Genomic DNA, 18254 nt, shown 5'->3' with positions numbered 1-18254 from the left:
TGGGTGATTTGAAAGTCATGTTGCGAAACAAAACAAGTAAATTACAGCAAAGTCAGGCGGTAATATCAGGTCAATACAATAGGCTACACTACACCTAGCCTACAAGTGTAAATTGGTAGATATCTTTATAGGGACACTATATCTAATTATGTGATAGACTGCGGCGGAAGTGTTTATATGGATAAAAAAAACCATTCGTCAAATCCGTGCAAAATTGTTGTAACTACGACTGTAAAATTGTGAATTTCTTTTTGGTCATGCGACGGCTACGGACACTGTGTTATCCTTGATACAATGCCCGATATTCCAGGCAGTGTAGATTACTCATTGTCTGAGCCGCTTTTTAATAACAAAGTACGGTACCATTATTCCCGATAGAACCGATGAGCACTACGATATTTCTGGTAATAGAAGTTACATAGATTTCTATACGGATGGTTTCAAACCAGAAGATCAGGTGGGCTTTGGGTTGTATTCTAAGAAACTAGGACTGGTCATATCGAAAAGGATACCCGAACACTGTAGTGTGCATAAAGCGGAGTTCCTTGCAATTAAAGAAGTGGTGGAATGGCTAAAATATAAAGGTCTAAGGACGATTAGCATAAAAATCTACTCAGGCAGCCAGGATGGCATGAAATCTCTTGGAAACCTATTTTTGAATTCAAACACCGCCCTCGACTGCTGCAGATCTCTCAACCAGATGGCTGAGCAGTTTAAGATTCACCAGATATTCCAAAGTATTCTAGAGCAGACGAGATAGTGAGACTACCTAACACATTCCAGGGCATTTGTAATCTGTGGGTATGCCAATAGCGACATGCAATCAAAATTTTCAGGATCAGGACCTAAGGGTAATTAATGACATATGGTCACAAAGTGGGGGTTGTAAACACTCCAAAATAATGTGGTCCAATCTAGACTTGTAGCGGTCTCCACTGTTGTCGCTGCTTAGAAAAGAAGTCTCAGTCTTTGTGTCCGTCATGACTGATCACTGTCTGATCTGAAAACTTAAAGAGGTCTCCGCTTTGCGTTCACTACCTAAAACAGGCGTCTCAGTCTTTGTGGCCATCATGACAGATCACTGTCTGATCGGAAAACTTTCTGACTAACTGAAGTCTGCAAGTAATGACTTCTGCAAAAGCTGTGGGGACCTCGAAACTGTCTGATCTGAAAACTTGAAGAGGTCTCCGCTTTGCGGTCACTGCCTAAAACAGGCGTCTCAGTCTTTGTGGCCATCATAACAGGCCACAGTCTGATTGGAAAACTTCCTGACAAACTGAAGTCTGCAAGTAATCACTCTGCAAAAGCTGTTGGCACCTCGAGACTGTAGAATATCTGCTGTGTGTGTGTCCTGAACTGGCAGTCAGAAGGAGTTCTACTTTAGGTTCTCATTTCTTTGAGAACTTGTCTGATTTAGCGAATCTGAACATCTGCAAGTTGTTGGTCTTTTTAAAGCGATCTGGATGGTACAATTGTAGGAACGAGAAGGCATCTTCTTAAGGTTCTTAAGGTTAGAACATAAAAAAATAAAAATATCGAAAGTTCAAACTGCTTTTAATATTGAGCTTTATTCACGTACGTATGGAAAAAATAGAAAATAGAAAAAAATAAAATTTAGTGTAATTTTTAAACTGATGAAGAATTTATAACTAAATTAGAAAGGGGGAAAAAAACAGAGGTTGAACATTTGGGAACCGATTCTTAAACCGTTTATGATGTTTTTATACTCACCATCATAGAATAGATAGCGTTCGAATTTCGCTTAAAAATTTGCTCTAGACTTCTTATTGAAATAGGTCGTTGAGGATTGCAAATGGGGTACATCGGTTCACATTTGCATGTAGATTCCATATAAAATGATCCTTTGACTTGAGTTCCGGTTTGCCTAAAATTTTACAGGTAGAGTTTTTTCATGAATTCCAATATTCGTGGTAAGTTTAATCTCATTCGGCCTATATCCTGATAAAGCTCACTTATAAACCGATCTACCGATTTCAAATCTTGAGCCCGCAAATCTTGAGTAGCCGCAAATGTTGTCCGATTTAAAATCTTGCATATAGCGTTGAGTTATAACTTCCAAACTCATTGATAAGTATGGTGCAAATCGGCCTATAAACTGATAACAAAAAAAAAAATGCAAATTTTGCCCATTAACATTCCACTAAGGAACCTGGTATACTTTACTTTAATTGGCTATGACTGAACATTTGTTCCACTAGCCGAACGTAGAATAGCCTTCCCAGCGCCTCAATCATCTGCGCTCATTCTAAAATCTCTGACACCAAGTTTCAAGGTGCCACCACTTTAACTTTCCATTGGGCTTTTGGTCTTCCCGGGTTGCGTGTACCACCGTGTTTGCCTTGAAGAAGAAGAAAAAGAAGTCTTTCTTTGCTGGAACTTCTTCATCCATGCTGCCAACATGACCTAGCCAACGCAGCCGTTGTATTGGGTTGCCCAAAAAGTAATTGCGGATTTTTTAAAAGAAAGTAAATGCATTTTTAATAAAACTTAGAATGAACTTTAATCAAATATACTTTTTTAACACTTTTTTTCTAAAGCAAGCTAAAAGTAACAGCTGATAACTGACAGAAGAAAGAATGCAATTACAGAGTCGCAAGCTGTGAAAAAATTTATCAACGCCGACTATATGAAAAATCCGCAATTACTTTTTGGGCAACCCAATATTTTGATACGTCCAACTATGCTATCGTTGTCACACAGCTCATACAGCTCGTGGTTCATATGTCCCCTTTATTCTTCATTAACGCAAACTGGTCCATATATTTTACGAAGAATCTTTCTCTCTAATACTCCAAGCACTGCCTCATCTGCTTTCACAAGTACCCATGCTTCAGAACCATATAACAACACGGGTAGTAGCAGTGTCTTGTGTAGTGTAATCTTCGTCTTTGGAGAGGTGGCCTTGATTCTAAACTGCCTGCTTAACCCAAAGTAGCATCTGTTGGCCAGTATTATTCTTGGCTTTATCTCAAAACTGGTGTCATTCGTTTCGGTTACGGCGGTGCCAAGGTAGATAAAGTTACTGACTGTCTCAAAGTTGTGGTTCCCAACTTTCTCCATTTTCTTTATCTGCTCGGTTGTACGAGGGTGTTTTGGAGTTATTGGTTGCCCAAAAAGTAATTGCGGATTTTTTAAAAGAAAGTAAATGCATTTTTAATAAAACTTAGAATGAACTTTAATCAAATATACTTTTTTTACACTTTTTTTCTAAAGCAAGCTAAAAGTAGCAGCTGATAACTGACAGAAGAAATAATGCAATTACAGAGTCACAAGCTGTGAAAAAATTTGTCAAGGCCGACTATATGAAAAATCCGCAATAACTTTTTGGGCAACCCAATATTTTGATACGTCCAACTATGCTATCGTTGTCATACAGCTCATACATCTTGTGGTTCATACGTTGCCTATATTCTCCATTAACGCAAGCTGATCCATATATTTTATGAAGAATCTCTCTCAAATACTCCAAGCACTGCCTCATCTGCTTTCACAAGTACCCATGCCTCAGAACCATATAACAACACGGGTAGTAGCAGTGTCTTGTGTAGTGTAATCTTCGTCTGTCGAAAGGTGGCCTTGTTTCTAAGCTGCTTACTTAGTCCAAAGTAGCATCTGTTGGCCAGTATTATTTTTGGCTTTATCTCAAAACTGGTGTCATTCGTTTCGGTTACGGCGGTGCCGAGGTAGATAAAGTTACTGACTGTCTCAAAGTTGGGTTTCCCAACATTTTCCTATTTCTTTATCTGCTCGGTTGTGCGAGGGTGTTTTGGAAGTTGAAACCATCCATTTCGTCTTATCTCCATTTACTGCCAGACCTATTTTCACTGACTCTCTTTCGATTCCTTCAAAGGGTGCAGTTACTACTACGGTGACCGACCTATGATGTCGATGTCGTCGGTATTAGTGTGCCATATCTATTCACATCTGTATTTCGTATAATCCAGCAGGATATTAAAGAGATTACATGATAAACTGTCTCCTTGTCTGAAACCTTGTTTGTTATTGAATGGTTCGGAGAGATTCTTTCCTATTCTTACTGAGGAACGTGTATCAACAAGTGTCATCCTGCAGAGTCTTATTAATTTTTCAGGGATACCAAACTCAGACATGGCTTGAAATACCTTTTGAATGTAAAGTGCTGTCGAAAGCGGCTCTGTAGTCAACAAAGGCGATATTAGATGTTGATTTGTCCTTCTCGGGTCTTTTCCAGGATTTGGCGCAGTGTGAATATCTGGTCCAGGGTGGATTTACCAGGTCTAAAACCGCATTGATGGGGCCCAATTATCTCATTGACTTTAGGTTTAATCTTTCACACAGTTCGCTCGAGGGTATCTTGTATGCGATTGAGAGGAGACTTATTCCTCTGTAGTTGGCACATTCCGTCTTGTCTCCTTTCTTGTGTGCGGGACATATTGGGTTGCCCAAAAAGTAATTGCGGATTTTTCATATAGTCGGCGTTGACAAATTTTTTCACAGCTTGTGACTCTGTAATTGCATTCTTTCCTCTGTCAGTTATCAGCTGTTACTTTTAGCTTGCTTTAGAAAAAAAGTGTAAAAAAAGTATATTTGATTAAAGTTCATTCTAAGTTTTATTAAAAATGCATTTACTTTCTTTTAAAAAATCCGCAATTACTTTTTGGGCAACCCAATAGTATGCTGAGGTTCCAATCATCTGGTATGGCTCCTTCTAGCCACATTGCACAGATAACCTGATAGAGCTCTCATATAAATCAATCTCCCGATTAGTTTTCTACGGCCCAAAGAAGCTTTAATTTTTGACTAATTTGGTAAAGTACACATGTGCCCTTCATATGACTAAAAATTCAGCCCCGCCGGAACTTTGCATGTCTTTGTTTGTAGGAGCTACCATATAATATGACTTTTATAGGTCTATTAAGAACCCCAAAACTAATGAAGTTTTTAATGTTTTGGATTTTCTCTTGAACTTGAAGAGCACAAAATCATTCTATGCCACATCTTTTGAAAAAAAAGGATGCCATTAGTTTTTTAACCCAAACAATCATGTCAAACATTTTCCACAACATACTGAAGTAATTTAATGGCATATCACAAATTGCAACTGCAACTACCAAAGACAAACCAAACAAACATCAGTATCCCCCACCACCAATTCAATCAAATCAAACAAAAAACACCTCTACCTCGACCAACAATGATGCAACAACATTCTGAACAAACTACAACAAAAACAATTTTATTAAACATTACATGGCAATCAATAATAATGTAAACAAACAAACACCAGCATTCAGACACTTACACTGGCGCAAATGCAGTGCAAAATGGGAAACATTTTTCCACATGATCGAAGTATCTGCGCGAAGAAAGTCTGGAATAGCTGAACCATGCCATCATAGCCCACTACTGGATGGCTGGCAGCCAAGCATTGCGGTCATTTAATACCGCTTCAAAAGATTAAAAAAACACCAAGGCAAGTGCAATACCAAGCAACGGGCACAGCCACAGCCACAGCTACAGACAATTTGCTTTGAAAATAAGCCTCATAAGCCGAGCCTCATAATGATGTTGTTAGCCAATCTGGAGAAGAAGAGAAGAGAACTACAAAAGAAAAGAATAGCAAAGAAAACTCGAAAAAAAACACAATCAATATTTTAATGCTAAAGTTTCCAAATCATCTCAACACTGTAGTCTTAGTCTTGTGTTTTAACATTTAGCCGCTCTTTTGCTAACCATGACCATGATCATAATAATCATGATGATGATGATGCTGGATGATGATTATGATGTTAAAGATCACTGTGATTTTATATAATCGTTGTCGTATATGATTCTAGCCATTTTGTGTGCTGCTCTTATAGCCCAGCTGGCCGGTTTGATTACTCTCCCAGCAGTCAAGCAGAGCTCCCATAGAGCTAAACAGTTTCGTTTGGTATTCATGCGAGCTTATGGCCGGCCGTAGACATTTGGTCCATTGATTGCCAACTTTCTAAGATTCTGAGATGAGAATGTTTTCGACTTTCGAACGCAACGCAACGTCTTGACTAAAAGTATCCGCGCTCAAAACCATCTACGTTAAAAATTGTCATAATTGTGACGTATATCTTTGGCCAGCTAGGCAAACGGAATGGCAAACAACAACAACAGCCAGCCAACCACTAAGCAACATATTGAATGCAAGCATAGAATAATTTTGTAATTAAAATTTTAATCAAGTGCAGAAGATAGAAACCATGAAAAAGTCACACAGAAAGAGAAGAGTGCAAATTCTATGAGTAGTGAAATGAAAGTCACGCATGTGTCTTAAGTCTTTCGTTTTTGAAAACCACAAATCACCAACGCCTGAACAAGTGAAACTGTGATCTACTCTAAATATTTTAACATAACAAACAAAAAAGAAAAAAAAAACACCTGGCTGTTTTAGTCTTAAAAATAAAAGATTAGTTTTGTCTTTTTTTTAAAGAATTATAGCAACCCAAAAGAAAGAAATTATTGAAAAAAATTTGAATTTGTGAAAGCACTATGGAGACCTCACTGCAAAAACTGGCCGATAGACAGGCCATGTGTTATTTAAAGAAAATGGAACAAATGGTAAGAACAATCAAAGCGAAATTTGAACAAAAAATAACAAAGTTTATTACGACACGCAATGGTGGAGAATAAGGGAATGATGGTACCGCTAAGGCGACCAGTGTAATGACTTAATCAAGATTATAAAGTTCATTGCATAGGGAGGAAGTACAAGCAACTTGTGGCTGACCTGAACGAGATGCTTTATTTCAAATAATGGGTGATATTTTATTTCTAGGATTTAAGAATGAATAACACTTTCCTTATTTCTTAGCATGTTGACAGTATGCTCCTTAGGTGGTGCTTTCTAACGAAAAAAATCAAAATCATCCTACTCAAGCTTGCACAAAAGTACAACCGCGGAAATAGACTACCATTATTTTTGGTTTTTTTTTACCGTAGTTTAAACAACCTTCATTAAGGAGTGTACTGAGAAGGCAGAATAGGTCTGAATGTCTTCATTAAACACCCAGGGACTAAGTTCTGTTTCCCGCCACTAGATTAGCACCTCTGAGAATGAAACAATTCACATCGTTTTGGATGACGAGTCATAGCTCACAGATTTTGTGCATCCCAACTCCAACTCGAGAACGGTGCACTGACTGTACAAAAGCGTAATTTTACCAATACTAACTTACGCATCGATAGTTTGATGGACGGCGAAGGAGAAAAAGTACAACCGGAAGGACATTAAAACAGGTACAAAAGGACATTTTGTGTTGGCAAAGGTTGGGCAATGAGAACCACGCCTACTAGAGCGCTAGAAAGACATCTAGATGTCCGTATCATAGCCCTACAGAATATAAATGAAGCAACCACTGCGACTATGAGACATAGGGCGATGGAATAGAGCATAGATAGGAGCAGGTGATACTATCGCGGGATAATCAAGGCGCAGATAGAAAATCTGGCTTATTTGGAAGAGATTTCTTATCGAATACCTGAGATGCCACTTGTGGTCGCGCTTATTGGATTGCCGAAACTCCATGACTAAATTGTCTAACTAAATTGTCCATGAATATTGTCCATGAATACTAACTAAATTGTCCATAAATATTCCTCTAAGCTGCAGGGGATACTTCTCTCATATAAATAAGTGTAGTCCGATGAAAGTTTAAGCTCAATCATGAGGGGCCTCCTTTTTATGTCACATCTGAAGGGCGTGGCTCATAGGGAAACCACTTGGTAGAAAAGTTTTAACATGACAGGATATCCCATAAATGTACCCAGCATTAGTAAGGGGATAATCACTGCTGGAAAACTTTTTCTTTTCTGATGTCCACGCCGGAATTTGAAGCCAGGTGTTCGGCGTCATAGGCGGACATGCTAAACTCCGCTATACGATTGCCTAAAACTCTGCTATTGCAATCTGGTAATTCGTGCTATATGGATGGATCAAAGCTTAAGCACAGAATCGGTCTGGGCGTCTTCGTTGAGGAACCAGAGACTGAGTTCTGGCCATAGTAAGATCACAAAGATTTAAAAGTATAAGAATGAGATTATCGCCTTCCCTGAGAATGGCACAATTCGCATTGTTTTGATTGCCGGGTCAAAACGGAGTAAGTGATAACGAGTAGGCAGATGGCTTGACTGAATTGGACGGAAATCGGGTATTGCCATCGGATAGTTCATGTAATACGGACGAACCGAAGCTAGCTGGCAGAATAGGTCTGAATGTCTTCATTAAACACCCAGGGACTAAGTTCTGTTTTCCCGCCACTAGATTAACACCTCTGAGAATAGCACAATCCACATCGTTTTGGGTGCCGAGTCATGGCGGCATAAGGCATAAGAAGAGATAGACGACTTGGGTGCCAGAGGGCAGCCATAAATAAAATTAAGGAATGGCGACGCAATCTGAGTTAATTACATAGACGAATAGCTCACATATGGCACTGTGGAGCAGTGAAACGTTTCGAAGGATAACGTAAATATTATGGGTTATCCGGATCATGAGAAGTTTAGGCTATTACTATGGTGAAGAGGGAAGAAGGTCAGAATTGCTTTCGGTATCATTAAGAGATGCATACCGCCGTAGAATAATTCATAAAATCATCAACGTCCCGCATGTTGACAAGTTTTTCAACAGCGCCCGTTCATGATAATGACTCCATTGAAACATTCCATTAAGGAACAGGGGCAAACTTCTCATAATCAGTGATTTAGGTTTAAGCTCAATATAAGGGACTTCCTTTCAAGAATTGAGTTCGAACGCCGTGCCGCTACACCTTTTTTACATGCATGGCATAGTATCTCACAAATGTCGCCAGCACTAGATGTGGAAGACCACCACTGAAAAATATTTTCTGATGTTCTCGCCTGAATCCGAACTCAGGCTACTGGAGCATTAAAGCAATATAGATGCGGCAAATAACAGCGTATATAGGACATGTGGAGAAGAGAATGAAAAGTTGGAACATTGAGTCAATGGGCGGCTTTCGCTGCATACAGACTCCGGCACTTAGTTGCGGGTATGATACCAGACTTGACCAAGTTTGAGACATAGAATTTCTTGGGCTTACTTTTTTATACCCTCCACAATAGGATGAGGGTATTCTTATCTAGAATGGGGGTATTCCTATATAGTCAAATTTGTATAAAAAAGTCTTTGTGGCAAATTTCAGCGAAATCAGATAGAAAATGAGGCTACCTAGGGCTCAAGAAGTCAAAAACGTTGATCGGTTTATATGGGAGCTTTATACAAATCTGAACCGATATGGCGCATTTGCAATCCCCAAAAACCTGCATCAATAAGTAGAAGTGTCAAGACGATCAAATTACCCTTCCCCAAGCGTAACGGTCTCAAAACTACCCTTCTCTAAAGGAAAGGGTATAAAAACTACCATTCCCCAATTGAAAGGGTATCAATACTACTCTTCCCAAAGGGAAATGTTATCAAAACTATCCTTCCCCAAGGGAAAGGGTTTTAAAGTAACCCATCCCCAAGGCCAAGGGTATCAAAACTACCCTTCCCCAAGGGAAATGGTATCAAAACTATCCTTCCCCAAGGGAAAGGGTATTAAAGCTGCCCTTCCCCAAGGATAAGGGTATCAAAACTACCCTTCCCCAAGGGAAATGGTATCAAAACTATCCTTCCCCAAGGGAAGGGGTTTTAAAACTACCCTTCCCCAAGAGCAAGGGTATTAAAATTATCCATCCTCAAGGGAAATGTTATCAAAACTATCCTTCGCAAAGGGAAAGGGTTTTAAAACTACCCTTCCCCAAGAGAAAGGGTATTAAAACTACCCTTCCTCAAGGGAAAGATTATCAAAACAATCCTTCCCCACGGGAAAGGGTTTTAAAGCTACCCTTCCCCAAGGGCAAGGGTATCAAAACCACCCTTCTCCAATTGAAAGGGTATCAAAACTAACCTTCGCCAAGGGAATAGGTATCAAAACTACCCTTCCCCAAGGGAAATGGTATCAAAACTATCCTTCCACAAGGGAAAGGGTTTTAAAACTACCCTTCCCCAAGAGCAAGGGTATTAAAACTCCCGTTCCTCAAGGGAAAAATTATCAAAACAATCCTTCCCCAAGGGAAAGGGTTTTAAAGCTACCCTTCCCCAAGGGCAAGGGTATCAAAACTACCCTTCCTCAAGGGAAAGGCTATCAAAACTATCCTTCTCCAAGGGAAAAACTATTAAAACTATCCTTCGCCAAGTGAAAGGGTATCAAAACTACCCTTCCGCAAGGGGAAAGGGTATCAAAACTCCCTTTCCCTAAGAGAAATGGTATCAAAATTACTCTTCCCCAAGGGAAAGGGTATCAAAACTACCCTTCCTCAATTGAAAGGGTATCCAAACGACACTTCCTCAAGGGAAAGGGTTTCAAAACTATCCTTTCACAAGGGAAAGTGTTTTAAAACTACCCTTCCCCAATTGAAAAAGTATCAAAACTAATCTTCCTCAGGGGAAAGGGTATCAAAACTATCCTTCCCCTAGAGAAAGGATATCAAAACTCCCCTTCCCTTAAAGAAAGCTTATCAAAATTACCCTTCCCCAAGGGAAAGGGTATCAAAACTACCCTTCCCCAATTGAAAGGGTATGAAAACTACCCTTCCCCAATTGAAAGGGTATCAAAACTACCCTTCCCCAAGGAAAAGGGTATGAAAACTACCCTTCCTCAATTAAAAGGGTATCAAAACTACCCTTCCCCAATTGAAAGGGTACAAAACTACCCTTCCTCAAGAGAAAGGTTATCCAAACTATCCTTCTCCAAGGGAAAGGGTTTTAAAGCTACCCTTTCCCCAAGAGCAAGGGTATCAAAACTACCCTTCCCCAACTGAAAGGGTATCAAAAATACCCTTCCTCAAGGGAAAGGGTATCAAAACTATCCTTCCCCAAAGGAAAGGGTATAAAAGCTACCCTTCCCCAAGGGCAAGGGTATCAAAACTACCTTTCCCCAAATTACCCTTCTCCAAAAAACGCAGATCAATATTTGTAGGTGTTGCAAACGAAAAGAAGATGTGTATACCCCCATCCTATAGTGGTGGTTATAAAAAATGGTATTTATTGCTTGACCTTTCGTCAAACTTTTTTGGTTTCTGCCTATATAGATAACCCATGCAAAAAACTTCACATATTCGTTTCATAGTGCAGATTCGGCTTGGCTGAATTTATAATTCTTCATCTGGGTGCATATTCTGAAGACTGTACCTTTATTCAATCTGGGTGTAAGGTATTTTGAGACTCTCTTCAGCCTCCAAATAGCAACTATTTCCATATTCATTCCATATTCCATATTCCTAGCATACAGAATTATCTCAATCAGAACGCAACAAACTTTACAACAATAAGTTGCATTACATTCCTCGGTGTCCGTATTGAGTATGGTCCACATTGAACCATATTTGGACATAGGTCCCATATAGACCAATCTTCCGATCTCTTAGGCCATAGAAGGAAGATTTATTAACGAATTTTGTTGACATTTAGAATAATGATTTGTAGGAGGTCCTTCCACATTCTTGCACGATCTGGTGCAGATTGGACCATATTGAGCTATAGATGCAATAAAGATCGATCTTCCGATTTGGAGTCTTAAGCCGACAAAAAGCGTCTCTTTCCTACAATTTTGCTCCAATACAGAATAGGAAGTTGTATCATGCCGAATTTAGATTTATATGCTACCACAAACAAAAGTTCGTCGTTAAAACCTGGGGTCTTGAGTCCTTTGATTTTGGATTCATAACTTCTTCGACAATTGTCTTAGATTTTTCGTACGTATAATGCGTTTTTGGAAACCTTTTTTAAATTATTTTTTATTTATAATACCTTTATGCAATATGAGAAAAATTTACAAATTCAATCAATGTCTCAGCGTCGCAAACCATTTTAGAAGCTGTTGTTTTTGAATAGCCATGGGCGCAGGTATTCAAAGTTTGGCCGAACAAACTTAATGCGCCTTTTCAAGTAGATGTTCTTAATATCATATTCCTCTAGCTTGAGTCCAATTTGCCTGCGTTGGATCCCAAGGTTGTGAGAGGGTTTTAAACTTTTAGTAACATCCAAATTCTTCATACTATACTCCATAATTAATATAAAGGAGCTATAAAAGTTTTATTTTTTTTTAGTTTTCACACACAATGCTGCCTCTAAAGGTATATGGGCTTTAAGACTTCCCTAATTTTTTTATATTTTAGGAACTATTACTCAAGACATAATTTATTCATGGAATGGAAAAATATACCTAGCTGGAAGTTTGAACTCACTTAAGACTAAGTTAAAGTTAACTTAAGACAATGTTAGTCATATTTTCACCCAAAACTGAAAAACTAACTTAAATTAGGTTCTTTAAGCATCACTACAATGGAAATTCTCAGCCATTTAGCTTAACATTCTTTGGAACAAGAACATATCAATTCTTTTGTTCTTTTCATTCGTAGTTTCCTTCATTGTCTGGGACAGATTTAAGTATAATTTATTTTTCTAATTTTATACAACAACGGGTGGGCTGTCTGTTAAGTCCCAGAAACCAACATTGTTTACAATGAAAAATAAAAAAATCAACAACAAACAACAATAGAGAATAAAGCAAAGAAAATTTTATTCAAATGCTAATGTAGTGTGAAAATTATGATTTTTTTTGTACGTTTCTTGTTTGATATTTATGTTGAACTACCATTCAGTGTATGACCATTCTGGATATATAAATCATTTGTGGATTCTATGTTGAATTCTTTGCATGTCGTTTTCCATTTTTTTTTTTGAAATTTTTAATGTTAATTGTACTTCAAATAGAATCCATATTAGCACTAATAGTGCCATTTGAGTTTTTTTCGACATGTCATTTTAAGACGGTTAGTGCTAATTGTAATGACACTGTACTGTGTTACTAAATTTTTGCTTTGGTTCGACAAAAATATTCAATGCTAAAAACTCCAGACCATTTGGACGTTTATTATGTCACGAAACAAATACTTGTGGTAAAAATAAAAACAAATTAGGGAAAACGAGTTGGAAGTGGATATTTAAAGACACGTGATAAAATTATTTATGTGAACGCTTTGGTAATGAAATAAACAAATTAGAAGAAACAAATAAATTAACGCATAGCTAGGTATAATCATGTGGGTCCGTTAGTATAACATCATTTGTAAAACCTTCAGTTTTAGTTTCTGACTAAAGATTATGGCCATTGTGGCATGGAGTACATTCAAATCCCTAGCATACTTTAAATAATATAAAACCATCCTAGCGTTGATGTTACACAAAAAATACAGCATTTCAAAAATCTTAGATTATATCCCATTCTAATTCAAAACTTTTTCAAAACTCGTCTAAAAAACTTCTTCATAAAACTGTAATATCATCCTGCCATTCCTCAACTGTGGTACTACAACAACATCAATTGATTTCTAATCATGTCATGACACAATTTGTAAAAATTTTAAAAAATTAACTCCCATTATAATCTTTCCTCTCCCAACCCATAATCTCTCCAGTATTTGTTAAATGTCAGTGCAATCATCATTTAATATTAAAGAGACCGCACACTGGTTAATGCGGAACACACCCACTTGCTTGTCCCCAAATAAATGCTCCCGATTTTAAAACTCTTTCATAAAAATGTAACGGCATTCTATGTTGCCACACAAAATTTTCTCCAATTTACCACAAAACAAGGCAAAGCCACAAAAGAAAGCAAATAAACTCAAAACCACCTTTAACAATTCAGATAAATAATTCACACTCCGAATGTTGGGGAAGGGAGGGAGGTAACCAAAAAGAGTAAGGATGACAGAGCGAGTAGATTAATTAAAAAAACAAATTACAACATTGCAAGTGTATAAAAACAAGTCTGCTACTATTACCAGATAGCTTAGCTATATCGGCCGCCTAAATATTGAACGCCCATCTGGCGGTTATTCAAGTCTCTCTTTCATAGATCATCGACAGCATCCTGCAGTGTTGGTAAGGCAAGCAACAAAAGCAGCAGCAGCAATCATTCAATGTGGTGGCTAAAATTTTTACCACATACTCTGCAAGAGTGGTACAAACAAAGTAGTAGTAGCAAGCTATCGGGTTATATTATTGGTACTAAAAGAATCTAGCATTAAAAGTACCTGGTACTAAAAAATCTAGCATTAAAAGTACCTAGTACTAAAAGTACCTAGTACTAAAAGTACCTAGTACTAAAAGTACCTAGTACTTAAAGTATCTAGTACTAAAAGTAGAAAGTGCCCAATACTAAAAGCACCCAGTACTAAAAGCACCCAGTACTAAAAGTATCCAGTAATAAAAGTACCCAGTACTAAAAGTACCCAGTACTGAAAGTACCCAGTACTGAAAGTATCCAGTACTAAAAGTACCCAGTACTAAAAATATTCAATACTAAAAGTACCCAGTACTTAAAGCATCCAGTACTAAAAGAAACCAGTACTAAAAGTGCAGAGTATTAAAAGAACCCAGTACTAAAAGTATCCAGTAGTAAAAATACTCAGTTTTAAAAATAATGAGTACCAAAAGTACCCAGAGTAAAAGTACCTAGTACTAAAAGTACCCTGTACTAAAAATACTCAGTACTAAAAGTACCCAGTACTAAAAGTATACAATACAAAAAGTACCCAGTACTAAAAGTATCCAGTACTAAAAGTATCCAGTACTAAAAGTACCCAGTACTAAAAATAATGAGAACCAATAGTACCCAGAGTAAAAGTACCTAGTACTAAAAGTACCTAGTACTAAAAGTGCGCGGTATTAAAAGTACTCAGTACTAAAGGTACCCAATACTAAAAGTATCCAGTACTAAAAGTACCCAGTACTAAAAATACTCAGTACTAAAAACAATAAGAACCAATAGTACCCAGAGTAAAAGTACCTAGTACTAAAGGTACCCAGTACTAAAAGTACATAGTACTTGTACCCAGTACTAAAAGTACATAGTACTTAAAGTACGCAATACTTTAAGTACTTGGAAGTACGTAGTACTACAAGTACGTAGTACTACAAGTACGCAGTACTACAAGTACGTAGTACTACAAGTACGCAGTACTACAAGTACGTAGTACTACAAGTACGTAGTACTACAAGTACGTAGTACTACAAGTACGTAGTACTACAAGTACGGGAATACGTAGTACTCCCGTATTACGGCGCATGCATGATCCGTTTAAGATTGCACCTCGCGGCTAAGAGTTAAGCCTGGTCTGCAGGTCTATCGGCTCCATTTCTGCTGTAACGAGAAGTGGGGACACCATCACGGTTCAGTAGGATGATATGGCCCTCCGTCGTTCTCGGTACAGAAAGACGGTATTTTGCTCGGTATTTTGTTTGCAATATCTGCAAATGCGAATTTGCCTATTGACACTCCCCTAAGTACATACATGTAGTACAGGGGCAAACTTCTCACATATCAATGAGTGCAGTCCGATTCAATGATAAGGGCCTCCTTTTTATAACCGAGTCCGAACGGCGTGCCGCAGTGTGACGAGAAGGGAAGGAGTTTTTACATGACTGACATGCCATTTCATCAAATGGCATAGTACTTCACAAATGTCACCAGCATTAAGAGGAGATAACCACCGCTGATATTTTTATTCCCTCTACCATAGGATGAAAGTATACTAATTTCGTCATTCTGTTTGTTACACCTAGAAATATGCATCTGAGACTCCATAAAGTATATATATTCTTGATCGTCATGTCATTTTAAGTCGATCTAGCCATGTCCGTCTGTCGAAAGCACCCTAACTTTCGAAGGTGTAAGGTTAGCCGCTTAAAATTTTGCTCAAATTTTTTTTATTTGTGTAGGTCGGTTGGGATTGTAAATGGGCCAAATCGGTCCATGTTTTGAAAGAGCTGCCATATAAACCGTTCTTGGGTTTTGACTTCTTGAGCCTCTAGAGGATGCAATTCTCGTCCGATTTGACTGATATTTTGCATGTTGTATTTTGGTATCACTTCCAACAACTGCGCGAAGTATGGTTTAAATCGGTCTATGTTTTGATAGAGCTGCTATATAAACCGATCTTGGGTCTTGACTTCTTGAGCCTCTAGAGGGCGCAATTCTCGTTTGATTTGACTGAAATTTTGCATGAGGTGTTTTGTTATGATTTCCAATAACTGTGCTAAGTATGGCGCTAATCGGTTCATAACCTGATATAGCTGCCATATAAACCTATCTGGGATCTTGACTTCTTGAGCCTCTAAAGGGCACAATTCTCATCCGATTTGGAAGAAATTTTGTACAACGGCGTCTACCATAACCTTCAACATACGTGTCTAATATGGTCTGAATCGGTCAATAGCTTGATACAGCTCCCATATAAACCTCTCTACCGATTTTGCTTCTTGAGCCCCTACAAAGAGCAATTTTTATCCGAATGAACTGAAATATTACACAATGACTTGTACAATGTTTAGCATTGATTTATGGTCCGAATCAGACGAAGCCTTATATCAGCTCTACAATAATTAGCATATTATAACAGTTATGAAAATTGTGACAATTACGAATATGACAACAATTATGGCATATAATAACAAATATGAATATTAACAGAATTATGAGACTAAAGGCAACGGTGACGAGGATATCAATTATAACAATTATGACTATTGTCACAATTAGGCAGTTATGAAAATTATAGCAACAACTTAAATTATGCCGATTCTTGCCAATTCTGCCAGTGATGATAATTATGACAATTACCACAATTATGACATTTAATACAATTAAAAAAAAATAATACCCCTTATGAAAATTATAGCACTTATAACAGTTAAGAAAAGTATGGCTGTTATGAAGTTTATGACAGTTTAAAAAAAAATATGAAAATTATTACAGCTATGATAATTATGACAGCTGTGAAAATTATGACAGTTTGGAAAATTATGACTGTTATGAAAATTATGACAGTTATGACAGTTAGTAAAATATCAAAAGTCTGGAATATACGGCATTATGACAATTAGGATAACTGTGACAGCTATTACAATTAGGAAATCAATCAAATTATTAAAATTGTGCCTTTGATGAGAATTATAACACTTATGACAGATTAGAAAAATATGACAGTCATGCAAATTATAGCAGTTATGAAAATTATGACAGCAGTAAACATCAGGACAGTCAAAAAAAATTATGATAGTTGTGAAAATTATTACAATTATGGAATAAATGATCATAATTATGACAGTTATGAAAATTATGGCAGTTATGAAATTATGGCATTGACGAAAATTATAAAAGTTAGGAAAATTATATCAGTTTAGAACATTAAGATATTACTGAAAATTATGGCAGCAAAATTACGAAAGTTCTGGAATATATGCCAATATTAAGAATTATGATAGTTAAGACAATTCTGGAATTTATAATTATGACAGTTATGAAAATTATGGAAATAATGAAAATTATAACACTTAGGAAATTATGACACTTTAGAACATTAAGACATTAATGAAAATTATGGCAGCAAAATTACGAAAGTTCTGGAATATATACCAATTATGACAGTTAAGACAATTATGACAGTTAAGACATTTGAGACAATTCTGATATTTATGACAAATACAATGATATTGACAGTAATAATTTTTTTTTCTTTCAATGTAATTTTTGTACACCCTTTTTAATAACCCTTTAGCAAAAGATTCTGCCAAGTCTTGCTGGCATTAGGCAAAAAATATACGGTTATCTGGCTTAATGTATCACTTCAGCAGTAGAAAAAACACATGATCGAAAACTGGAGAAAAAATTAAAGAAAATAAAAAACAGTCACAATTGCAATGCCGTTGCCATAGCGTCGCCAATGCAAAGTCATTGTGGAGAGTCAAGACTACCACAAACTTCTGCTACTTCTTCAGCTTACTTACCACTACTGACCTACATAACTTTTGTGAAAGAAATAGAGAAAAACTAAAAAAATATAAACGCCGACTAGTAGAAGTAGTGAAAAAACAAACATGTTGTGAAGTTTTTTTTTTTACTTAATATTTTATTTCTAGGCAAACTTGAGAAACCATGTGAGAATATTTTTTACCAAATCCACCACAAAAAAAAATCATTAAGAGCCATGCAAATGCATAGAGAAAGAGTGAATGACAAAAGTCATTTGGAAAAAAAAAACATACTTTGAACTGGCAAAAAGGTCATAGCTGAGAAACCGGAATAGCTTAGAGAACTAATAGTCAATACTTTCTATACAAGGTTTTATAAAAAAACCAAAGGTCAAAATGCTTT

General features: G+C 37.1%; 1 protein-coding gene across 2 annotated transcripts in view; it reads left to right on the top strand.

Moving 5' to 3' along the window:
- LOC106085668 (rhophilin-2-A) overlaps positions 1-18254 on the top strand; it is a 213999-nt gene that overhangs the window by 100641 nt on the left and 95104 nt on the right. The window contains exon 1 of one of the 2 annotated variants that reach the window (XM_013250001.2): positions 6508-6591. The exons of the other annotated variant lie outside the window; for it this stretch is intronic. Coding sequence (XP_013105455.2) covers positions 6523-6591 — 69 coding nt within the window. The 5' untranslated portion in view covers positions 6508-6522. Of the gene's footprint in view, positions 1-6507; positions 6592-18254 lie in introns of those variants that run through there. 2 annotated transcript variants of the gene reach the window in all.

Source organism: Stomoxys calcitrans, chromosome 4, assembly GCF_963082655.1.
Source record: "Stomoxys calcitrans chromosome 4, idStoCalc2.1, whole genome shotgun sequence".
Classification (NCBI taxonomy): domain Eukaryota; kingdom Metazoa; phylum Arthropoda; class Insecta; order Diptera; family Muscidae; genus Stomoxys; species Stomoxys calcitrans.
Note: the sequence above shows the minus strand (reverse complement) of the source record. Positions and strands in the feature narration are given on the sequence as shown.